This window comes from Pituophis catenifer, unplaced genomic scaffold (genome assembly GCF_029215685.1).
Source record: "Pituophis catenifer annectens isolate HBS135680 unplaced genomic scaffold, rPitCat1.0.hap2 SCAF_1, whole genome shotgun sequence".
NCBI classification, from domain to species: Eukaryota; Metazoa; Chordata; class Lepidosauria; order Squamata; family Colubridae; genus Pituophis; species Pituophis catenifer.
The window spans coordinates 34705372-34732825 of record NW_027256881.1 but is presented as its reverse complement, the minus strand read 5'-3'; the positions used below and the strand labels follow the sequence as shown (position 1 = coordinate 34732825).

At 35.7% G+C, this 27454-nt stretch overlaps 1 protein-coding gene across 19 annotated transcripts in view; it reads right to left on the bottom strand.

Moving 5' to 3' along the window:
* Positions 1-27454, bottom strand: part of NRXN1 (neurexin 1) — a 952284-nt gene that overhangs the window by 654298 nt on the left and 270532 nt on the right. The window contains exon 7 of one of the 19 annotated variants that reach the window (XM_070932260.1): positions 4597-4613. The exons of the other annotated variants lie outside the window; for them this stretch is intronic. Within the exon in view, the coding sequence (XP_070788361.1) occupies positions 4597-4613 (17 nt within the window). The remainder of the gene's footprint in view (positions 1-4596; positions 4614-27454) is intronic. 19 annotated transcript variants of the gene reach the window in all.

Here is a 27454-nt window from a genome sequence, read left to right as displayed (position 1 = left end):
TAGTGAAAAAAGTAAGGTTCTACATTTAGGCAAGAAGAAGCAAATGCCCAGGTATAGTATAGAGGGTACCTGGCTCAATAGTAGTAATTGTGAGCAGGATCTTGGAGTCCTAGTGGACAATCACTTAAATATGAGCCATCAGTGTGCAGCAGCTGTCAAAAAGCCAACAAAATCCTAGGCTGCATTAATAGAGGGATAGAATCAAGATTACGATTAAGATTACCACTCCATAAATAGTGTTCTAATACCTAAGGGGCAGTGGTGGGTTTCAAATTTTTTTACTACCGGTTCGGTGGGTGTGGCTTGGTGGGCATGGCATGGCTTGGTGGGTGTGGCATGGTGGGCATGGCAGGGGAAGGATACTGTAAAATCTCCATTTCCTCCCCAATCAGCTGGGACTTGGGAGGCAGAGAATAGATGGGGGTGGGGCCAGTCAGAATTTTTACTACCAGTTCTCCAAACTACTCAAAATTTCTGCTACTGGTTCTCCAGAAGTGGTCAGAACCTGCTGAAACCCACCTCTTCTATGAGGTTGCCATAAAGAGCAGGGAGGTCAACCTAATCTCCAAATCTCCAAAGCAGGATAAGAAGCAATTAGATGGAAACTAATCAAGGAAAGAAGCAACCTAGAACTAAGAAAAAAAAATCCTGATGTTAGAACAATTAATCAGTGGAACAACCTCCTCCAGAAGTTGTGAATGCTGCAACACTGGAAGCTTTTAAGAAAAGTTTGGACAACCATTTGTCTGAAATGGTATTGAGTTTCCTGCTTGAGCAGGGCAATTGGGTTTTACAGGGCTCGGCCTAGAAGACCTCCAAGTTCTTTCCAACTCTGTTATTCTGATACCTCAATTATATTTTATTTAACTACTACTTCATAAGATGTGCAACAGTTAAAGGATATCATTTTCATTCTAAAAACAGCAGGGTTAGCCATTAATCAAGTGAAATGTCTTCTGATTGGCCACTGTGGGAAACAGGATGAAAAATTACTAGGGCCCTTAATTGTGATCTAAGAGCTTTTCTCATGCTCTTGGACAATAATTATTATAGCTTAGTGGTTAAAAAAAAAAAAACATTGTTTCCATTATCAGATCATAGGTGATGGGACTGGGAACCTTTTGTCAGCACAGGAAATCCTGGAGTAAACAGGCAAATATTCTAATCTGGTATAAAATTTGAAATGTTAGATAGCTGTAGGACTGGAGTCACTTGAATTCAAACATGCATTTCAATGAGTTTCCCAAAGGTGCTTTTTCAAGAGGCAATTGGACGTTCTTGTTTTTCTTAGAAGACATTTCGCTTCTCATGCAAGAAGCTTCTTCAGCTCTGACTAGATGATGGAGAATGGAAGGATTTATATTCCTCACAGACAGCTGATCATTTGCATTCTTTTAGAGAGTTGTTGAGGCCACCAGGAGGTCTGCCTGTGTCCTCAGGGACACTGAATAGTGCAAATGGATGTGGACCCTTTTTGGAACTGCTGAAAGGGTTCCTGTAGTCTGCAATTTTTCTGGAAATCTGTTCATACTCCCACACCATTTGAATATGCACGGATTTCCAGAAAAAAATGCAGATTACATTTGGTCTCTGAATCAGAACTTCTACATCCAATTTAAACAGATATGGTGTATGTTGCCCTTTTATTTACATTGTGCTGTATATACATGGTGATAGTACAGAAAGGTGTATGTTTGTTAAATATCATAACTTAAATCTAAGATAGTGATTGGTCATTATAGTCTATGTATTTTCATCCTATACCTAATTGTTTGCATGATTCCCATTCTCATTATTCTCATTATACTTTATATATCTCTTGGTAGATATATATAGACATTGTCTTGCAAGGTAGCCTTTGGATTGCAGATCCAACCTACCCAGAATAATGGGAATATAGGGGAGGGGCAATTTGGTACTCATGTGTCTTATTGATTAAAATGTGCCCTTACTAGCCACTACTATCTTTATATTAGTAAAAAATTCTGCATGCAGCACAAGAGCAAATAGGCTTGTATTCTAGTGTATATCTTCTCTTTATTGCCAAAAGGGGGGTAAGGGAAATTCTCGACCATCCATAGCCATAAAAGGTAGCAGAGGATAATATCTACAGCCGAGGTGGGCAACTGTGGCCCTTTTACAATCTGTGGACTTCAACTCCCAGAATTCCTGAGCCAGCTTGGCTGGCTCAGGAATTCTGGGAGTTGAAGTCCACAGATTGTAAAAGGGCCACAGTTGCCCACCCCTGATCTACAGCAAGAGCCATATGACATATGGAATGTTGTGACTTGAGATGTGAGAACTAATGATGCAGGACATGAAACACAATTACCATCTACTTTGATATATCAATTTCAGAGCTATACTTCTCAATATAGCATAGAAACTATTCCACATGAATTGCAAATCATTCTGATTCTCAGTCAATAGCATAGCATCATCAACATGCAACATGCATTCACATCCCAACCAACATATCTATGTTATCACCACAAGCACACCTTATATTTTTCCCCATAAATACATTGAACAACCAATAAAAAGTTAGTGCAAATCATTGTCTTATTCCCTGCTCCTTGAACTTACACTAATAATGTTATTCATACCTTATTTCTACCATATATCATGGCATTCAGCAAACAACCTAGAACTCAATTTTCATGCAAAACAGTTCATAATTTAATCTTGTTCACTTTATCATATGCATTGTTTAAATCAAATTATCTATAGTAAACTTTCTCAGAAATATACATAGTTCAATGACTTGTTCAAGAGCAAAAAACTGGTTTGCAAATTTAAAATTGTCTCAGTTTACAGCTGCACAACTATTCCCATTTTCTTTTGTTTATTTGCTTATATATATGACTAAAAGTACATACTACTGCTAATATTATTATCAAACATTTGTTGGTATTTGCTGGATATTTTCTACAAATTTGTTAAACTTTAAATCATTTTATGAATATTCTAAACAAATAATAATTAAAAGTTAAGTGTTCTTCATGCATAGTTCTCCTGAAGTTCACTCAAATATCATGGTCGTTTGTTGAATTTAAAAGATATTTAAACCTCTCTGAAGTTGTGCAGAAAAAGAAAATTAATATGCACTGTCAGTTAATAAGGGATTTGACATTTCAATTGTTTCCCAAGACTACATCTTTCTGCAGGTGTTTTGCCTTGCATTGGAATATATTTCCTTACTTGATCTATTCAAAGCTGCTGATCAGCTTCATAAAGTTGCTTCAAAATGAGGTGGGTGGCAAATATTATAAATAAATAAATAAATAAATAAATAAATAAATAAATAAATAAATAAATAAATCTTACCCACTGTTTCTTTGATCAATCTTTTTTGGATGAACATTTGACTGAAGTTGCAGAACATACTGATTTGTCCTGCCAACAAAACTGTACGTCCAGGTTGGCTCAATATTTGTATAATACTAACATCATTATTATCCTCTGCTTCCTTTTATGGCTATGGATAGTCAAGAATTTCTCTTACCCCCTTTTGGCAATATAGAGAAGATATACACTAGAATAGAAGCTATAAAGCCAACAAAACTGATTGACTGCAGACACTAAAAGCAGTGCTACTAGCTGCTCTAGAAGCAACCGAGGAGACATGACCAGTTGGTAAAAGACCCAACTTAGAAAAAAAAAAGGTTTGACTTTCTTGGCTCCTTGTGTACAATAATTCTAGTAGCCACAGGGAATAAAAACCCTATTAAAACAATACAAGAATGACCTTTCCAAATTAATATTGGAACTCTTTCCATTGGCAATGCTGATTGCTATGTCTTCGTGAAATGTAGCAAAGGGATGTCCTCATAAGGAAACATTACCAGAGTCATGAACTTTTTCTGGGCCATTCCTTTCATTAGTCAGAACAGTAGGTTATGTTTTTTAATTATTCATTGACCCTTCTTTGTTAATAAGAATCTGATAAAAGATGTAATCTGGGTAGGTCACCAGGACCAGAGTGTTCTGATAAAAAATCCATGACCTTGAAGCTTTAAGCAACTCTTTTGCTCAAGTGGAAAAATCATTAGTGCAACTCAGTCACCTGGCCGAATTCTCCCATCCACTTTTCCACAGAGGGTGGGCCAAATTTGACAAGATCATAGAACACTGTGATACAAGCCTCACTTCTGAATATGTATGTGATGCCCATGCATATACATGCATATACAAAAGAGGTGGGCTTGCATTGCCAATTTTTATTCTTGAGTCCAGCTCATACACAAAGTTGTTTATCCACCAGTTTCCAAAGAAAGAACTACAAAAAATAACTATACTTTTGGCTCAAAGTAGGCATCTACTTTGAGGAGAAAAATATTATTCAGTCTCTTTTTTCTACCAGTAGCTTCTCAAGTCAAAAAATGTGGAAAGCTTTTCTCCCCTCTTCACTTACTAGTCTTTTCTTTAGCTCAAAGAGAAACTTATCTCAACCATCTGAAACAAAATTCCTCTCTCACACAGGACTTAAGGCAGTTGATCAGCCTTCAAATGGTCAGAGACTGCCAGATCCTCCACTGTGTTCAACTTCAATTACAGTTCCAAGCAGGTAGCCACTCCTTAAAGGAGTTGAACCACCTTTAGTTAATTGATTTCTTGGACTGCCTGGATCTTCAGCCTTGCTGAATTCGGTTTTACAGCAAGGAACAATCAGTTTGCTTCAACTGATCAGCAAGATCCAAAATGGAGACCTTTAGCTCTACTACTTTTCTTTTCACATTGGTTTTCTTTTCAAATTGATTTGAATCCACAGTAACATGGGATTTCATTTGCTTGAAAGACAAGGAAATGCCATTTCAAGGCATGAAAGGTAACCTCAAAAGGAGCATTGTATTTGTCTTGTTCTTGAATCAGCTGTCTATGTTCTCCTTGGAACAAATGCTTGGTTCATCCCATCTCTCACTTCTTGCACTATGTCATAACAGCATGCTCATATTGTTGGAGAATGAGCCTAAGGGGAGAACTGTCAGTTTTAGGAATTTTGAGGGCAATAGTAGTTTGCCATGATCAGTGCCAAAGCAAAGAAGGTAAGGCATACATATTTAAAGAAAGACTTGAGAGGTCAGAAGGAGATATTTAGAAAGCAAATGCTGATTTCCTTATTTCCATATTTGTGTGTCCTGTTGTTTTAACGGATCTGAAAATAGCCTAAATAATAACACACAATTTTGAGGATAATTTTGAACTTGATTTAGATGAGTTGGAAGACCAAACAGGAAAAGTCTTTGGGAAGTGCTCCTAGAGAGCATGACCAGTTGTCATCAATGAATGATGTAATATAATCTTCTCCAATACAAGGCTAATCCTCATAAATTTATTTAGCTAAAGGAAGCAGCTTCAGCAGCCTTGCAGTGAGCCTTCATTTCAAGTCCAATTGAGAATATATTTTCATGTTTTGCTGCAGTGGCATCATGGAATACTGCTGACTCTTCCATGCCTATAGAGATCTAATTACCTCCATATAATCATTTCTCAGGCTGGACTCTTATTCTTAAGGTTGTCCTTGTTTTTATTTAACAACAGAATCACATGAAGAGTAAATTCCAATTTTTCAATCCCATGCCATTAAGCCAGATACTGGCAGAATTAAACTTGTCTCTAATAGAATCCATATATATCAAGTTGCCATTTTTAAAGATAAATTCACTACAAGTTTCCCCAATATTTTATGTTTTCACAGAGATTAATGAAAGAGAGAAACATGCGCTAACAATATAGCTAGGCTTTCCATAATTATTCTGTTAATGCACTATCTTACAATTTGTTTTATCCTAGACATTAATATAAACTGGGAATAGTAGATTTAGCATATTCTACCATACACACATCTAAACATACTGAATGTGTGTAAATTCCATTTTAACTATTTCATCCATACATTATCTCAAATTCCATAATGGAAATATCTTGCTCTTAATATTAAGAAGTTATTGAGATAGTTGGATCCATGTGAAAGAGTTTAATTGAATGAAGAACAGGTACTACAAACACAATTTATATCAGAAAGTACCAACAAAGCATTCAGAATATTAAAATGCCAGTTTAAGTTTCAGGTAAAGTTCCATACTGGCTTAAGCTGATCTCCTTCAGCAAATCGTGCAATGCATATTTTTTAAAAAATATAATAAATTATAATGTATTTATAAATATAAATAATAATAATTCTAATAAATCATAAAAATAATTATGAATAATAAAAAAGTAATATTTTCTTATGGAGACTGTGTAGGAAGGAAAAACAACAGGAGGTTGGGTTTTGCTGCTGACTTGTAGAAGAACTACATTCTCAAAGAGAGAAATTCACATTACCCAATTGGAAATTATATTTAATTTTCTGTTTTCCCATTTAAGCTGATATCTTATGGGAAAAATGAAGTGGATGACAGTGGAAAATGAAAAAAAAAATAGTGCAACTTTAATAAAAGTTCTAACAAACAACTGCAATCAGGATGCAGTTTTTATCTTATGATCTATTTTTGATAACACCTTTTAATTGCTTATTATCATCTTTGTTTGATATTCATCACAGAGACAGTATTATAATGCCCAATATGGAGAGCAACAAAGAAATTCTATTAATATAATTACTGACAATGGAAATAATTTAATGCATAGTGGAGTTCCCTTTACTTTTGGGATTTAAGTCTATAAGTTCAAGACTATGAATGCTTTTTTTAACCCTCTTTAAATATTCTGCTATTAAAACAAAACAAAACAGAACAAAACAAAACAAAAAAACAAAGCCAGCCTTGATAATAATCCATAAACACACACACATACACATACACCCCCCCGTATATTTCTGTGAGATTGTTAACACATATTCATGCCGTATATATGATGACATAATAATGCTGCACTCAGATTTAGATATTACTAAACAACTCATGCCCTACTGGGTCCTTATTTCAGAGATATTTCTTTACTTAAACAAAGATACACAAAGAAAGATGGACAAAAAAGCAGTTGGAAAGGGACCAACTTCTCACTTCCAGGTGATTTTCCCACTGAGGTTTTTTTTTTTATGGTAAACTGGTAAAAAAACATCTGAAATATTCCTTCCTTCCTTCCTTCCTTCCTTCCTTCCTTCCTTCCTTCCTTCCTTCCTTCCTTCCTTCCTCAGTCCCTTGATTTCCTCTGGTTTCCCCATTTACTTTACTTGTGGAAAGTAGTCAGTGGAGAAACCAGCAGGAAATTGCCAGTCCAAGGCCAGCAGGCAGTAAGTGGGATTGGGGAGGGACTAATGAGGTGCACAAGGGAGTGGTGGTGTCAGGCGGTATCTAGGGTTGCACAAGAGGTGCCATGTGGTTTGGGAAGAATGTGTGCCAGAAATGCCATGCAGGTCAGGGAGGTCATGTGCTGTTGGCATAGGTTGCCAAGGCTGCCTAGAGGTGCATGAGAGGTTTGCATAGGTGGGGTAGGGCATGTGAGGTGGCAGTGGTGTGGATCAAGAATGGTGTGTGTGTGGGGAGGGTCACAGGAGTATGTAAGTGGTGCTTTGTAGATGAAGTGCATAAAGGAGTAGTATGAGTCAAGAAGAATACAAGAAGATTGTGCGAGTGTGTGAGACCCCTTTCTCCCTTCCTCTCTCCTTCTGTTCTACCATTCCTTCCTTTTGCTTTTGGGTTCTTGTTTTCAAATTATATTATTTGCTACTCAGAGTTGATATACCTATTAAACTTTTAACTGCTCATCTCCCACATTGAGGGGCTCTGGACTGTGTCATTTTACTTGGCACTTGACTCTCCAGCCCATGTTATAGAGCTCAAATGGTCAGACAGACTTTTGTAGCCCAGATATGATAGCCCTGAAGTTCTGTGAATATCATAATGGGATCTTGTTATTCTATCCTGAACTTGGGAATACAAGCCTCTATTGCAAATATATTTTGTTACAGTTTAGATATGGCCAGACTGCCCAGAGGTGGAGTTATTATTATTTTTGCCATGTTCTGGAAATCTAGCTTCCTTCCTCTCTCCCCAAATCACTCTAATCTTCTTTATTTTATGTTGTAAAAACAGTAAAACCTAACATGGATACCTCTAAATGGTCTTATGTTATAAAAAGTAATAGGATACTGGCATTTGAACATGTGCCACCTCAAATAAGCAGCAGTCCCCCTTTTTCCCTTGTCATCACCTCTCTCCACCCCTCCCTCAATTCCCTCCAAGAGGAAGACATTGATTTCTGAAGTCTTCTTCCAAATGATAGGCTTTCCAGTTGCTATGGAAACTGGGAAGCTCAGAAGCACTCTTCAGGGTGCGTACAATAAACTGTCAATAGAAGTATAAGAAGAGAACCTCTTTAATTGGAATTGTAACAGTACATATAGCTCAATAATACTTTGATTTGATGCCAATTCCTAGCCAACATTCATTTAGAAGATTTTGTAAAGTAACTTTGTTTGGAAGGCTCAGGACAGCCTGGCTTATTATCTTAACAGAAAGCTAATATTTTAAAGGCTGCACATACAGTGATACTTTAAACATTTGTGGATCTTTTTAAATTTTCAATAGTTCCACAAAAATATGACTTAAAATGTGATCTATTATCCATGCAAATCCTAAAATTAGATAAAGAACATCCATTTAAACAAATGAGCCATAAACACTGCACTTGTTCACTTATTTATTGAAGAAAATGATCCACAGCCACTTATTTGTATGTGGCAAAAGTACGTGAACCTCTCTCATTATCACTTCATTTGAAGGGAAAATTAGAGTCAGGTGTGTTTCAATCTTGAACTCCCACCTGTTGCTGCTATTATATTTCCTATATTTGTAGTATGACGAGGAGGGCTATGAGAACTACATTTCCTGAGGTTCCCAGCTTCTCCAAATGCTACAGACTGAAATAGATCTTAGTCCATGTTGTAATATATTAGTTTTCTCTTCTATCTTTTCTGTTCGAAAAAAATGGCAGGAAGTATCGGATAGAGTGTTGTAGAAGGGACTAATGCAGTTGACAATTTATTTGGATCTGATCAATTCAATAGAGACTCAGTGTTTCAATTAGTAGTGTTACATGAGTCTTGATCCTAGACCCAGCACTATGCTATGTAACATTTAGGACTATTTGACCAATATATATGTTCTTTAGTATAAAGTGACACAGAGTTAAGTATAATTTACACCACAGGTGTCAAACTTGGCATGTCATGTTGCTGTTATGTGACGTTTTGCAACATTTTCCACATTCGCAGAGATGGGGTAAGTGTGGCCTACATGTGACACATCTGACCCATAGGCTGCTAGTTTGATACCCCTGGTTTACACCATCATTTTTTATGAGGGTAAGTATCTAAAGTTAAGATTTCATATAAAGTTTTTTTAGTATAAAGAAAAGCTGAAGAAACTTATTGTCCTTGCTATTGTACTATGTCTCTCCTATTAAAAATAGTAGCTCTCTCCCTTGGGGGGTGGGGAACAGAAATAAGCTCTTGGTTTTCTATAACTGCAGCAACATTAAGATTTATGATATTAATTAACTATATGAGAAGATATAATCTTTCCATAAAATGTTACTGGCATTCCCAAAGGAGTCTGATATTATCACTTCTGGAAAAAATTATTAATTAATCCAATGTATATACCATGTTATACATACTATCTACAGAATGAAGAACAAAAAAATTCCTTTTCTAATGTTAACAGCATAATTTCAAATTCAACAATTATAAAATGCAACCTGTCCTTCCTCATCAAAGAGATAAACCTGCTCTTTGTTACTTAGTTACTTTCCTATTCTAATATGCTTTCATGTAAGTCTTTTATATGAAAGTAGATTATTTCCTATGTTGTTACTTTAAATCCCTTCTTAATAAGGGAGCTCAATTATTCTTAAATCTTGGAGCAGACTTTTCTTTAACAAACATGTATGGAATCCTATTCCTGCTATTACAAAATTATTCAAGATAAGCAGGAACAGAAAGTTTACATTTTTCAAATCTGAAGTTTCTCAAGTGTGTATATTTATTGCCCTATACTTCTGAATTAAACTAGATATTAATAATACTCGGGTAATTTTCTGGATAAATTTTGGACCTGTGAAAGAGATCTAATCTAAGACACATATCCAAAATACATGTGGATTTCAATGTCTTCTGTACAGCCATTATCAACTATTCAGTGCAATTGCTGGTAAAGAGAGAGAATAGATGTATATAACATGAATATACATATAACATGCAGAAGTGAGAGATGGTAGGCTATGTTCTATATTCCACACCTTGCAGGATATTCATATAATCCTTCTGCTCATTTCAATGACCATGCCAGAGAGGATGATAGAGGTTAGGTAATATTTAATAATGTAATATCAATGTGGTGCAGATGCCTGCCTAAAATCATGCTTCCAATAACTTCTATGGAAATAAGAGTTGTGTTTTTCATGGGAAACATAAAGGTTCAGTGCAACAGGAATGGGTTACTTAAGTGAAAATAGAGATATGGCCAAAATGAAGGGATGCTGAATAAGAATAGATTAATGCATACATAAATTTTAGGTATGAAAGAAATGTGTTGAAGACATTTGGTGGCATATAGAGAATAAATGAAGATAGATAAAACAAATATATTAAGAGTTTATTCAACTTAATTAGAGATTGTCAGATGCTTTTCTTGATTTTTTTAATGTTTTTGTGGACAGCCTTTCATCAAGTGTCAGGAGTCATTGTTGAATCAACAGTATGCAACTACTTTAAATAAGAAACTTTGTCTGGGAACAAGCAAAAGACAAACTGGTTTGAAAGGAACAGAGGAAGAGTGGTGGGCTTTTATAGAAAGAAGAAAAATATATGAAACTGTATAGATCTACTAGAAGGGTTGTTTGAAAGGATAGAGAGGTAGAGTTAGAAAATAAATGATGAGGATAAACTAGATTCAGCTGTATTTCTTTTTCTTATTTCATGTTGTACTTTATTTGGGCTACTGGGCTATTTGTATTTTATATAATGTTATCTATCTCCAGATTAATGTACAGACAATTGTAGTAAAGTAAAGTTATGTAGTAAAGTTGTGCTATATAATGTATAGAAATTGAAGTAAGACAATATTAGCAGAAGCTTAAGGGTAAACAGTCAAGATATTTGCATGCAAAAATTACATTGCAAAAATATGAATGCTTGAAGTTTTATGCTTGTAGTCTTTGAGATCTATGAGATCCAAGTACTATGCCAGTGATCTGAATGATGTATTGCCTGCCATTTCCTTTGCATCTATATGGAATGCCATATAGAAAGCAAATCAACTGACTTTAACTGTAGATACTGAATATCATCAAATATGGGTATTAAAAAGTATCATTCTTGAAAAGGTTAGATGGCAGTATCAGAACTGCAAAAGAAAAAAAGTTACGGCTTCTTTAAAATGGTCTTTTCATTGAAAACTAAAGAGAAAAGTCTGATAATGGTCATATTTAGCAAGTGAGAAAATACATTTGAGAAAAAAAGTATTTTTAAAATTTCCAGTAACCTGCGGGATTTCAGAAGCTTTTGAGTAATCAGGGCTCAGGATCCATTACTAGCACTGACAGAAAAATTTTCCTGCAATTGGCAGACACTAAGTGGCTTATCCAGACCTGCCCACTGTCTTGAAATGAAAATGGTGCTTGATGTATTGCTGGTTCACATTTGAGACATATTACAGTAAGTGAAGAAAACTCAGGGAATGTATATTTTTCATGTCTCCACAAACTCTGAGTGCTTTGGACTCAGTTTGCCTTCTGCCCTACCTCAGTGATCCTGATCTAAGCAATCGTCACATTGCATTATGTGAGTTCAAGGGTTTAATAATATATTCCCTTTACAGTGTCATAGTCCTGATGTAACACTTTAGAGATTCCCAAATGGCAAACCCTTGAACAAACTGACATTTCTCAAGATAACTCCACAAAGGAAGATAAAATGAAGGGTTCATGGACAGAGTATCTGACCCTTAATATATTGCCAATTTACACCATTTTCTAAATTACAGTATTTTGTTTTAAAGTGTAATGTCAAATTCTGAAATGCTATAATGCAGCTGTCATTATGGTATAGAAGAATACTGTTCAGAAAACAGATCAGAGTGATTGGTAAGGTGACCTGTCAGGCTTCTTCCAGACATTTTTGTTTAGCATTCCAATGTGGTGTTGAAGTTAAACTTTTAGACTAAGACTGTTGAGACCCAGGTTCAAATGCATCTTCAAACATGAAAACTCACTGGCTCACTTTCAGCTAGTTGTTATCCCTCAGTCTCTCTTAATAGTTGACTTATTCAGGGTATTTTGTATCTTGTTCTATAGAACACAGAAATTAAAGAACACATCACATTTTGAATGCTTTAAGCCAAATTACCCAGCACCTCTAAAATAAAATAATCTTCTCTAAAATCTAGAAAATAGCTCTAAAAGAACAATTCAATGTTTGTTTAAAATAGCCTGTCATCCTTTTTAGGATTTCAGGGAAATGTACAGCATTTTTTTTTTACTATAACCTTATAACAGAAATAATATATCATTTTCTCCCTTAACAAATTAAAAAATACACCTAATTCAACTATTATCTGGCTGAATTAAAACATTTCATTTGATAATTCCAAGTCAAGCTTATTTGGAGAAGATAATTCAGTAAATTGGACACTAATGCAAACAAGCTGTTTTCTTTCTTGGTTTCCCCCTGTTTGTACATTATCTTTTAAAACCTTTGAAGAATTAATAAAGCACTATTGTTATTAAAAATGCACTTGCTGAACAGCATACTTCTGGCAAAGGACACACATGGAGAAAAGACTTATAAGATCTGAAGACGTGAACACACTGATTTGGAAGAGATTCCAGGGAGCTGATTCATTTAACCAGCTAGATGGCAGCACCAAGTCAAACTTGGCAAATTTCAAAAGCTAAGCAGGGTCCTATCTGGCAAGTATTTCTGTAAAAGATTCCCAAGAAATCTCCATAGCTACTGTGCCATCCTCATTATTCAGTGGATACTGAAGACAGAACGAATCTGAATCTTTAGAAATGAGATTATTCATTTCTAAAATGAAATTATTCATTTCTAAAGATACTCTGTTATCTTCATTACAAATGTAGTAAGTGGAAAGAAACTATGGTTTCCAAATGCCCCATCCTACATAGGCCATCCTACACAGGTAAAGCCAATTTTCACATGGGAATTTTCCTCACCTCACAAAGTTGTTGTTATGAGGAAAATAATAGTATTTTCCTATATATACTTCACCACTTCCAACTATATATACTTTGCCACTTCCTATATATACTTTGCCACTTTGAGTTATTTGTAAAAATAATAAATATGGGAGAAATAAATAAATGAAATAATTTAAATTATTTTTAAAAAGAGCCTTGGTAGTACAGTGGTCTAAGGCACCCTGTTATTAAGCTGGTTATTAAGACCAGCTGCCTGCAATTACTGCAGGTTCGAATCTCGCCAAGGCTCAAGGTTGACTCAGCCTTCCATCCTTTCTAAGGTAGGTAAATTGAGGACCCAGTTTGTGGGGGCAATAAGCTGACTTTGTATAAATATACAAAAGAATGAAGGCTATTGCATAGCGCATTGTAAGCCGCCCTGAGTCTCCGGAGAAGGGCGGCATATAAATCAAATTAAAAAAAAAATGAAAATAATTTAAATACTAATCCACATTGCAGTTTTAGACAAAATATAGGATTTTACTGGTTTTGAGGCTCTGATGTTTTAAATGCACATTTTATATTTGGAAATAGATAAATATAACAGCTCTGCCATGATTAAGAAGACAGAATAAGAACATTTAAGAACTTTCCTACCATGTGTAAATGATCCTATTCCATTCCAATTTAGTTCAGACTCTACTAAGCAGAGTGAGCTAACTGCCTCAAACAGCAGAATTTTGAAACCATGGAAGACAAAATATTGCATATCAATGTACTCTTTTTTGCTTTTACTGCCAAATAACATTAATGTATGCCCCTGAGATTTTTTACATTATATATTATAATACTTTGGTTGGCTTTTTATACAATGTATGATGATTTTTTGTGATTGGAAGAGAAATGGGACAGCTTTTTTTTTTTTTCAGGTAGCAAAATATTGGACACTATCCCTGGTCATATTAGGAATAACATAATTATCCCTTATTTTGTCACCATACTTTTTGTATGAAAATCCCTTATTTTCTCACCAAAAAGCTCAACAAAGAATGTTCTTTCTGTGCCAACTCAGAAAGCTCAAACTGCCCAAAGAGCTGCTGATTCAGTTCTACAGAGGACTTATTGAATCTGTCATCTGCACCTCTATAACTGTCTGATTTGCCTCTGCAACCAAACAAGACATACACAGAATTCAATGGATAATTAGAACTGAAGAAAAAACAGTTGCTACCAACCATTGAGGATCTGTATACTGCACGAGTCAAAAAGAGGGCTGTGAAAATATCTACAGACCCCTCTCATCATGGACATAAATTGTTTCAACTTCTACCCTCAAAAAGATCTTATAAGGCACTGCACACCAAAACAACTAGACACAAGGACAGTTTTTTCCCCGAATGCCATCACTCTGCTTAACAACTAATTTCCACAACACTGTCAAATAATTTACTAAGATTGTATTACTATAATTCTTCTCTTCTTTACTAGTATCTATCTCTTCCCACTTATTACTATAACCATGTTACTTGTATCTTTAAATTATGTTGTTTTTATTTGTTTCTTTGATAGCTTATTAGTAACCTTGACTATCACTAAGTGTTGTATCTTTTTATTCTTGATGAATGTATTTTATTCTCCTTATGTATACTGACAGCATATACACCTAAGGGAAATTCCTTGTGTGTCCAATCACACTTGGCCAATAAAGAATTCAATTCAATTCAATTCAATTCAATCCAATCCAATCCAATCCAATCCAATCCAATCCAATCCAATTCAATTCAATTCAATTCAATTCTACTCTACTCTACTCTGCTTTGCTCTGCTCTGCTCTGCTCTACTCTACTCTACTCTACTCTACTCTACTCTACTCTACTCTACATTTCTAGATATTTTCAAAGAAAAATATTATGGATTTTCCTTTAGATAGTAGCGCAGTTCAAGTCATCAGGTGTATTGCTAAAATCAAATAAACATATACTTTGATGCACAGGCAAATGCTTGTATTAAGATATGAAAAAAATGTGAAGTTTAGCAAAATGTACTTGGCTTTTCAGATTCATATTGAGCTTGATAAAGAGACAGTTTGCTCTAGGGATTAGAGTGAAGTACTTACAGTATGTTTATTTTTTATAATGGAAAATTCTGTATGTGCAGCAAAGAGGCAAATGTGCAAATTGAGAATAAAAAAGCAAATATGAATGATGCTAGCAAAAGTGATTCATATTTTGAAGATCTGCATTGCCAGACATTTGGAGTCTCATTTCTTTTAGGGCCCATTATATATTAACCTTACTAGGGCAGAATGACTAAGCCTCAATCATGTAGGCTGCTGACATCCAAATGCTTACTCAGAAGTGGCTTCATTGAATCAAATATGCATATATTAATGAATTAGCATTGAACTTTCATGTAAAGCTATCCGTAGTTTCTCTGTTTGGGAGGAAAAAAAAATATTCAAGAGACATTATAATTTCAAAACAATGTGTTAAAGGAAAAGAGAGGATGCTGTAGTGTCAGCCACAGCCTTGTGGCCATTCTAACACAATGTGTGTACTCTACATATTTAAGTGAATGCTACTTTACTTTTTTCCCCAAAGCAGTTTACAGTGCAGTTGGATAGATGACTGAGATACTAAAATCTCTAATCACGTTAGGCACCCATAATCAGTTAGTTAGTTCTTTGGATTTGGATTATAATTTTGCAATTTTAATAATTTTCCTCTAGGAGACTAGCAGAGTTGCAATTCAATTCTTCAGATTATGATAGGAAGCAGCCTTAAAGGCCATTTGTCCACTACTCAGTCTTATATAAAGTATTGATAATGCTTATCTTATTTTCTCCTTCCACATACCACAAAAACACTGTGAGAAGAAATGGAGCATTAGGAAACTTGTGCAGACCTCTCAGCTCTTCCCCAAATATCCATTTTTCTAATCAAGGGTGATGAACATGATATTTTGGATGAGAAGTAGAAGCTGTGAAGATGAGTCCCTTGTTTCTGCATACAGTATTCCTGATTGAGAACGCATAACTGTAGGCATGATGATGTTACTGAAGCCCCACCCATTTTGTACATACAGTACGTGAACATCAAATATGTTTAGAAGATATTGTGGCCCATCAGCAGCCAGCAGAGCTGGACAATGAGGAGGCTGGGGAGGAACCTGGGCCAGGCCTTGGGGCTGCGGAAAGCTCAGATGAGGGCTCTGCATCGGAGGCAGAGAGGGAGTTAGAAAGCAGTGAGGCAGAGGAACAGCTGGAGCCCATTCCCAGTGTGTGCATGCGCAGAGCTGCCAGAAGACAAGAACAATTAAAAAAGACGAGAACAATTAAGAAAGCAGGGTAGACTTGGGAGTAAGGCTACACCTTGGATATGATTATCCCCCCCTCCCACGACATAAAAGAGGAGCGAATGGGATGTGGATTTTTGCAGGAAGCAATTAGTTCATCTTGTTTCAAGATTGGAAAGTTCTGTTCGTGACTCTAGACTTTGTGCCAAGTTTGGCCTTGCTCTGCATTTGGAAATTGGTTTTCTGGCAGCGTTCCAAGTGAGATAAGGTGGGGGTAGAAACATTCCTCTGAAAGACTATTTGCCAAAGACTTGTTGACTGTGAATGAACGGAATTCAGAGTTGTATTAATAAAATAGGTTTTACTGGGATTAAGACTTTGCTTCATGCTTCCTAAGAAAGCCTAGGTCAGAACAGAAGAGGGACTTTGATCAGGAAAACACATCCACCATTTTGCAGATTTTGCAACCGCCCCTCCTTTGAGATGTACCTGCTCTCTGCCAAATCAAGTGGGGAGGGTCCCTAATGGTTGGTATTATATTCCTAAATGATATTTTCCAGGGAATAAAATGGTTCTGTATTATGTTTTAGCTGTTTCATTTCATAAATAAAGTTGGGGGAATGGCCTAAACATGATGATAGGTAAGAAGGTCCAAATCTAAGCTCTCTGTTTTGTTTTATCTTTAAACTTGCTTTTTTTTTTCATTTTTATAGACTTTACATTCATTTTATAGACTTTTAATATATTTTTTTATAAACTGTAATACTTGGTAGGTCATCTATCTATCTGCTCCAGCTACAATTCAATAAAATATAAAACTGAAGAATTGGGGGGAAAGGAAGAAGAGAATAGTGTGTGCATTCCACAACACAAACTACCCATATCCAGCAGAATGCGGATGAATACAAATTAAATAGACAATTTCAGTAACTCTGACCCTACTTCCCAAGTAGACATGACTCATAACTCTTTAGAATGGGATCTACAGACAGAAATTGAAAATCAACAGTTTATAAAACTTTCTTCTTCCCTTGTAGAAGAAACCTTCCCTACCCAGACTGCTGCCATTTTTTTAATCAGATGAATTGCTTATGCAAGATGGGGATGATATGAGTTTAAAAGTCTGTAAAAGACTTCATTGTTCTCTGAATGAATGAAGTTCTCTGTGAAGTTGTAAAGAATGTAAAAAACTTCATAACAAGGCAATAGCTGTTCACAGCAATAACAACAAAAAATGATCTTGATAATTGAATTTTTGACTTCAGTCAAAAATAAGGCTGACCTCCTAATGTCCTTTGAAAAGTATACTGTACCGAGAGTCACCCAAATAAACAGCTGAAGCTGTAAAGGCACCTGCTACTCACAACAACAGGCAATGAGTAACTTACAAGGATTTTAGAGCTGATCCCACTCCTGAATCTATTTATTTATATTTATTTTTTATTAATTTGTTTGTCAAACATGTACAGATAACAAGTATAGGTATGAACATAAACATAAACAAATACAAATAAATGGGGACAGTAAGATGGGGACAGTAGGCATGCTGGTGAGCTTATGCACACCCGCTTTATGGATCTCTTAAGAAGGGAGTGAGGTCCACGGTAAACAGTTTGAAGTTGAAACTGTGAGGGTTTGAGGCTGTAACAACAGAGTCAGGTAGAACATTCCAGGCATTGACCACTCTGTTGCTGAAATCATATTTCCTGCAATCAAATTTGGAGCGGTTTACCTTGAGTTTGTATCGATTGTTTGCCCATGTACTATTGTGATTAAAACTGAAGAAGTCATTGACAGGCAAGACGTTGTAGCAGACAATTTTGTGTACTATACTTAAATCGGACCGCAGGAGGTGCAATTCCAGATTGTCCAAGCCCAAAATTGTATGCCTAGTGGCATAGGGAATTCTATTATGAGTAGAGGAGTGGAGTACTCCTCTCATAAAATACCTCTGAACCCGCTCAATCATGGTAATGTCTGAAATACAGTGTGGGTTCCAGGCAGACAAGCTGTATTCAAGAATTGGTCTGGCAAAGGTTTTGTATGCCTTAGTTAGCAATACAATATTACCGGAGAAGAAACTTTGCAAAATTAAGTTAACGACTCTTAGTGCCTTTTTGGCAATGCTGTTACAGTGAGCTCTGGGGCTTAGATCGTTTGAGATGAGTACTCCTAAGAGTACTCCTAAATCCTAAATCCTAAATCTACTAGGAGAGAAAAAAATAACTGTGGAAGACTAAACTCTAAAGCACAAATAAGGCAAAGATGAGATAAGTGCGATTATTTATAGATCATTCAGATCATTCTGCAGATTTTGAACAATAGAGTGAACAGAAGGTGATGGGATTTCAAAAAGGCAATAATTCTGTCCTTGAGCAAGCTGCTTTTTGAAAGCTCCTTGATAGATTTAATACATGCTGAATGGTTCCACCTAGAAGCAAATTGCTAACATTTTTGGGACTTTGAACCCCATGCATTATAGTCTAGTGCTATGTAAAATACAATCAAATATGATTACTCAATAAATCAAGTTTGGTTTTTTTTTAAAAAAAAACACCAATATATAAATATGACATTAGGCAGGCATTTACTGGGAATGCTTTAATTTGTATTCCTGCACTAAGCAGACAATTGGACATGATAGTCTCTTCCAGTTTTATGATTCAATGATTCTAGGCTTACTGGAATAAATGGAGCTTAGATTAGTCAAGGTTAATGCTGGTGATTTGAAATAAAACTCTAACGTATGTATGTATGTATGTATGTATATATGTATGTATGTATGCATGCATGTATTCATCCATCCATCCATCCATCCATCCATCCATCCATCCATCCATCCATCCATCCATCCATCCATCCATCCATCTATCTATCTATCTATCTATCTATCTATCTATCTATCTATTTATTTATTATGCCACCCATCCCACTGATACAGGTGCTCTTCCTTAAGTATGACTATGTCTGAATCCTACCCCATATACACAGACCTTATTTTTAGAACCATACTATAGAGAGTGAACAAAAAAAAGCATTCTTTTCTTTTAAGAAAAACTAATTTCTATTTAAAAAATACAAGTACTCGGTAAACTATCATGTCCTACACTAGGTAAGTATTCTTAATAACTGGAAATCACTAGAAACCAGAGGCATCTCCTTCCCTGAGAGGAAAGAGAAAATGGATACCTCAAAAAGAATACTGAGTTAATAAGTTTTTGAAAAGTGAAGAAATGCAGAGAAACAAAGGAATCAAAGAGAACGAAAAAGAAGAAAAAAGAACCAAAAAAGAAAAGGTCAAACATGGTAATTAAAGTGCAAAAGTTCAACTGGATAATTTTTTCCCTCATTAACTTTGTAGCATTGAATTGCCTCATCTCTTAAATGTCACAGCTTGCCCATTATTATCTCTTTCCCTCTCCATGTAAAAGAATGCTCAGCTTCAAGTAGGGACATCAGATAATTTTCCCCTTGGACTCTCCAGTGATGAGTTTTGCTTTAATCCCCTGAAATGTATGGCTCACCCAAATTGACTTCCTTGCTATTCACTAGGCTTTGTAAATTCATATTTTCTTCTTTAATATTACTCTCAATAACTTCAGTGAAACCCATGTTTGACTGGGTACATCTAGGAATGATCTATAAACTATGCAAAAAGAAAGGTATCTACCAGTTACTAAATTCTGAGAAATATACAGTTCATTTTACTATAATATTGTACTTGAATAACATAAAATGTTGTACAACATATAAGTTACAGAAGTCTAAGTATCGGACCTACATCCAGAAAATATACACAAAACTAGAAAATCCATACAGATTGGTACTTTTAAAGGAGGTGAGAATATAATTTGTATGTGGTTTAGTGATTAAATTATTGTTTTAGGGCCTATGTCAGGGGTGTCAAACTCAAGTTGTCAGAGCAACGTCACGTGATGTTTCAGGACTTTTTTCCCCTTCGCTAAAAGGGGTGTGGCAGCACATGATGCATCTGGCCCATAGGCCAGGAGTTTGACAGCACTGGCTAGGTAATCCAATTTCAAATCCATCTTCAGCTACAGAAATTTACTAGCTATCTTTGGACCAAACTTGCTCTCTGACCAATATACCTCAGAAGGGTGTTATTGTGGGGAAAAATGGAGGATTGTTATATAACTGAACACCTGGAGCAGAAAGGAAGTATAATAAATGCTTTAACTACTATATATATATATGTATGTATGTATGTATGTATGTATGTATGTATGTATATGGTTTTAAAAAACAAACTTTATTAAAGTTAAAAAAATAAAAACTATACAAAATATTCACAACCATAAAATTACATAAGACAATACAAATCACAACATACAAACTAAGTATATATAAATCTTTATATACATACTACATATATTTTCAATATCAACTATGCTAAACTACCATGTTTCCTTGAAAATAAGACCGGGTCTTATTTTCTTTTGATACCCTCCCCCCCCCCCAAAAAAATGGCTCTGCTGCAGATTTGAGCTGGTGAGCTGTGTTGCTGTTGTTTGGCTTCGTGTTCGTGGCCGTGCTACCTCTTCATGGTGGGTGTCAGTCTGCTACCCACCATGAAGAGGTAGCACGGCCACGAACACGAAGCCAAACAACAGCAACATAGCTCACCAGCTCAAATCCCCCTGCTACTCAGACTAACCTGAGCACAACCAAGCCCCCACCTAAACAGAACACACACCCAGCCAATCAGAGCACAGCCAACCCCCCTTCCAATCAGAGCACAGCCAAACCCCCAACCAATCAGAACACACCTCCGCCCAATCAGAACACAGCCAAGCTCCCACCAAATCAGTTCACACCCCACTGGCAGTTAAAAGGAAGAAATAGCTGCGATCACACACATTGCTCCTAGAAGCATGAAGCCGAGAACACCAGCCTGAAGATGACGAATGAGACTTCGTCGAAACGTTGCCAAGAAACCTCCAATTTTATGTGGGAGAAAACCCGAATAACCAAAGACCTACATACAAACATCCGCAAAAACCTCAGAAAACATATATTATTATATGTATATGAAATCTTAATCTGTTCACTGCCCTGAGTCCTTCGGGAGAAGTGCAGTATAGAAATTCAATCAATCAATCAATCAATCAATCAATCAATATTACTCCCATCTTCAAAAATCAGGCTAGGGCTTATTTTTGGGCTAGGTCATATTTTCGGGGAAACATGGTAACACAGTATAATTTATTTTTGTGGGGGGTTATAAATATAATCTGTTTTGTGCCTTTTAGAGCTCTTTCAACATTACAAATTTCATTTAGACCAATGTACATCTTATGAGACAGTAACGGGGATTCCCTGATATTAAAAAAAAGTTATTAGAAACTCTTTATACCAATTGGGGTGCACAAACTGAATGTCTTCAGAGCTTCTTTAAAAGTTTATTTATCAAATTTATATCATGCCCATTGGGAGGCAAACTGGGAGGCAAACCACAAACAGTTGTAACCTTGGGTAGCATACATTACAATTCAATTCAATATTGTCAAATTGTAATTTTAAATGGGAAGAAGATATCAATTCCTAAATATATATATAAAAAATAATCAGTGGCAGGACACTTAAAGATTGAGCATGGTTCTCTGTTTCAAAAATCTTATAGATCCCTGCTCCATGTCCCCATGGCAACTACACCAAAGTGATTAAAGAACTGGATCTAGGCATTCCACAAATCTCATCTAAACATGGTTATGCAAGAAGCCATAGTACATAGTACCATTGAAATGTCATATGAAATGGCCTTTCATAATATATTAGCTATCCATTTCAGCAGCACATGAAACAGAAATAAGAAACAAATATAATAACTTGGAATAGCAAACAGAAATTGAACAGAAGGTTGACTCAGCCTTCCATCCTTTCGAGGTAGGTAAAATGAGGACCCGGTTTGTGGAGGCAATAAGCTGACTTTGTATATATATAAAAAAAGAACACCGCTGTGGGGGGCCGAAAGCCCTACTAAGCAGGTATACACAAAAGTATGAAGGCTATTGCTTAACGCATTGTAAGATGCCCTGAGTCTCCGGAAAAGGGCGGCATATAAATCGAACCAATAAATAAATAAATAAATAAATAAATAAATAAATGCAAAGTATTATTAATCTTATAATTTACTTTGGAAAGGATGTGGAACTTTGCATAAATCTTCTCTACCTTCCAGAAAATTATGTTGTTCTGCAGTGTAATCTCATCACTGAACTCACATAAAAGACTTCAAGTATTTTTTTTGTAAACATGCTGTATTATACTTCATATCTTCAGTTGCCACTGGAATTTCATGCAGCAAGGACCATAGCAGAGATACAACAGAAGATAGGATATAATCTTATTGGGAGCCTAAAATTCAAGAAAAGTCATATGAAGGTTTACAATTGTAGAAGAGGCAAAGGAGCTGGTTACTAAAATTATTTGTCTAATGACTAAAATATAATGCATGTCAAGCATTGGCATTTGTAAACCTCATTGACATTCAGAATTACAGTGAAATATCTATGGAAAGCCAATTTATGAATGATCCTGCATTGTACCAGTGAGGTTGAACAAATTAGTTTTTTATCCCTTCCAGCCCTTTCAGCTCTATGATGCAAACTAAAAGTATTAATCACCAGGAGTGAATAACTTCTGGGTTAAGTTTCTCAATTTTACAGTGAAGATCTTTAGGCAGCAATATCAACAGGGGAAAAGAAGACTGGCATAATACCGTGAAACAACTCACACAGACACAGACACAAATGACAGAAAGGGGTGGGGGGAAGAGATGAAGACATAAACATTGTAAACCCAAACTTGTGAAAATTGAAACTAAATAAACACCAGGTATATATATTACAGCAGTAAATTCATTAGCAACCCAGTAATTATGGATTGCTGGAGAAGACTTCTGCGAGTCCCTTGGACTGCAAGGCGATCAAACCGATCAGTCCTAGAGGAAATCAACCCTGACTGCTCTATAGAAGATCAGATCCTGAAAATGAAACTCAAATACTTTGGCCACCTAATGAGAAGGAAGAACTCACTGGAGAAGAGCCTAATGCTGGGAATGATTGAGGGCAAATTGATTGAGGGTTTAAGATTAAAGATTGATTTGTGAATTGTGTATGCATAAAATACATACATAAAATGGCAAAAATAAATAATTTTAAAAAACATATGATTAAAATATAGCTTAAAAAGAATTTGTTAGAGGTGTAGGTTTGCTATCTAACTTTGGCAAAAATAAAATAAAACTTAGTAATTAGACAATAACCACTTTTTGTATGAGTCTAATTTTCCTTCAGGGTTTTGGTTGACTCAGCAGCAGCCTTTTGGGAAATAAGAATTAAATCATGCATTTCTTTAAAAATAGAGCTGCCAGATTTTTTTTACCCAGTTAGACTGACCTGGAACAGACACTTAAGCACTGGACCTCGGACAGATAGTTTTTAAAATCTTGATCTAAGTATTGTGAAATATTTTGAAAAAAAGCAAGATAAAAAAGTGATATATGAGTGCATTCTATTTTCTCTCTCTTATATTTTATTTGATTGCTATTCAACGGATATGTGTGTATGTAAGCGTTTACTGGATTTGTATTTGAGGTTTTAGTTTTTTAAGCCACTTGTAGTCACCATGGGCTTCTCCGAACAGTGCAGAATCGGAACAATCGGTTCAGGTGAACGGGTCTGAAGCGGCAGCAGCCCATCTCTGGCTGGATGCATCATGTGCTGGCCACACCCATGCCTGTTTTAACGAAGGGGGAAAAAGTCCCAATACATCATGTGATGCTGTCATGATGACATGAGTTTGACACCCCTGTTCTATAGTATTACAGAGAAATGTTTTCTTCTCACAATTCTGCCTTCTGTTTTAATTCCATTCTGAGATATCTTCTGCTTTTATTTTCTCTGTTCATGCCCAAGATGTACAGCACTTGCACTTCTCCACATTCTGCTTTTCTCTGCTGTGCCTCTAAACTTTCTTTTCTCCTGAAACATCCACTACCTTTCAAGAAAAAAACCCTTATATTATTTGGCTGTTTTTGAGGCTCCCATATCTGTGTCAATGTTGCAAATATTTTTGTAAAACTGCAGGTCTAACACTGGGAAAAAAGCTCAAATGGGAAGGGAGGAAAGCAGTGGGGATACCAGTATTATATCTAAGCAGCCTGTTCTTCCATGGTTGTTTTTTATTGTTCTATGATTCTGAGCCAGTAGTGGGATTCAAATTCCATTGCTACCGGTTAGTTCGTGGGCGCTCACATGCAACGCTTCTGCACATGCGCAGAGACGTTCAGGCGGGTGGACGGAGCTTCCCGCCACCGCCGCTACCAGTTCGCCCAATCCAGGGTGAACCGGTAGCAACCCATCACTGTTCTGAGCAATATCCTATTCCAACTTGATTCAAATATTGCAGACTGTAACAATATTCTGATATCTAGGTCATTGTGCCATACGCATATATTTTCAATTGCAACCCTGTGCTTATTATCTAAAAGTAATACCCAACAAGTAAAATGGGATGTTCTTCTACTTATGTTCCCCTATGTTTTCTAAACCCAGTACAAAATACTAATTCGCTTGGTTGCAATGCTTTCATGGGGACTGATGTTATATTTACTATATTAGTAATCTTTCTATGAAAAATAATTTTTAACATTAAAAATTCATTCCCCTAAGAAAGCAGAAGAAAGCTAAAGGGTTTTTAATCTCATTTGAATTAGTAATCTGGGCCTTTCCTCTGGAGTGTTAAAATAATTGAGCAGATGTTAAAATATATGTAAACATAGAAAACCAGTCCAAAGAACTGATGTCTTCAGGACAGAAGATCATTGAGAGACAATGTTCTCTCAACTTGAGTAGTTTTTAGAATTTGCATAATCAGTAATATTTTAGAGAAGTGTAAGCCAACACACTTTCAATTTTTGGGAAGTTTCTCTGTGGACGGTAAATCTAGGCCAAATAGAATTCTTCATGTAGGAAAAACCACAGGTAAAGAGATTTGACGGCTAGAAAATTGGATAGTTTGTTGGCATGCACATAAAATAGAAATGATATACAAATTATAAAACTAGATGGTTTGTTGCCCTAATCACAGTTTATTAGAGAAATAAATAAAAATCTATATATGCTTAGGAAAAGGGAAAAACCCTATTTAGAGATAATCCCTTTATATAAACTAAATATTAGATCTTAGGAATCTAATATTTTCAATATTATATAGCAACTTGATTGGCATCATCAGCACAGCATTTCCTTCTTCTTCATAAGTGGAAAGTTTCACCAGAATTTAAGCACTAACCCCTCTCTTTAAGGATAAATAAGGAGCTTATACAAAGTAACAGATGCAAAACACTGTATAAATTTGGCTCAGAAATGAAGTTTCAAGTTTTCCTGGGGAAAAAAAGCCCTACAAGAAGTTGCCATCTTTTAACACCCTTCGAAATCCTTCTTCTAATTTACCAGAAGTTTTCTATCCTGAAACAGCTGCTCGCAAGTGACACTAAACTGCATAATTGAGACATAAATATTAATATGCAAATACACATCCTAATAATATCCATAACATTAGGGGGCCATGCACCTGTTCATACTCCAATGTAATATGTATACCATTGCTTAAGTTGCTGCAATTTTGCTGAAACAAACAAAATAACACCTGCTTCTCTGGTAACGAAACTCTTAGACTACATAGTAGAAATGTAGAATGTACCAGACATCCATTTACAAGGGAGATGCAAAGCAGGTTTGACTTAGCAAGTGTTTCTGGAAAATTAACATTTGAAAAATATAAGTGATTTTTTCTCTTTTTTATTATATAAAAGCTCATTGCATCTAAAGAATCATTTGTATTTGAATTATATAATGGGTGTCAAGATATAATTTAAACCTATCTTAGAAGTAGCAAAGAACATTCAAGTATATCTGAAATAAAGAAAAAATATCAAATACATCTGGCATGTTAGTATATAATATAAAATATGGAGCGGATATATTCCATTAAGCTTCATTTTTGTACATCCAGTAGCTGGAGGCATATTTATTGTTTATAGAACAGTGTTTCTCAACTTCAGCAACTTTAGGATGTATGAACTTCAATTCCCACCCTTCTGGCTGTAGAATTCAGGGAATTGAAGTCCACATATTTTATGGTTGATGACGTTAAAAAATATTGCCATAAAATGTGTATGCATATATGTACCTAGCAGACATGAAAACCTTATTACATATCATATTACGCTGAAATATGGTTTGATTTCAGTTGAAGGAAAGTATAATGGTGACTCTGGACCTCGAGGCTTTCTTCTTTCACTGGCAAAGCAGAACTGTAAAAACTCACCCTCCTTTGTCTCCGCAAGTCCATAGCAGGTTTGCCGAGGTCAATAGACAGCAAGCTCAGAGTTTTGAATAATACTTAAACAGATCTGTTGAAACCACCCACCAATTGCAGCAATTTATTCCTTGATTTGTTCTTAAATTTATTTGTGTAGGAGGTTGCAGAAATTTACCATTTTAGAGGATCATTATACCAGAAAATTTGAGAACGTCTGTTTTAAGATGTATGAACCAGGGGTAAAATGAAGTCTGCTACTAGTTTGCTTCATATGTGCTTTGCGTTCAGGCACTAACAAGCCTTTTCTGAGTCTGCAAAGGTAAGTAGAACAGCGAGGGGGGAATATCTGTTCCATGCAATTTACACTCGCTAGAAAGCAGGAAATCCTGCTTTCTAGCAAATATAACTTGTGCAGCACAGCTGATTGTCTTACAGCTGATCGTCGGAACTTTTTTTATTACTTTTTTAGTATTTTTTACTACCGGTTCTAGTGAACCGGTAGTAAAAAAAAATGCTGATTTTTTTTTTAAAAAAAGTTTTAATGGTCAGCTGTGCAACAATCAGTTGTGCTGCACAATTCTTGGAAGTTTTTTTTTATTTTTTTAAGCATTTTTTTACTACTGGTTCCGGCAAACCGGTAGCATTTTTTACTACCAGCCCAAATTCG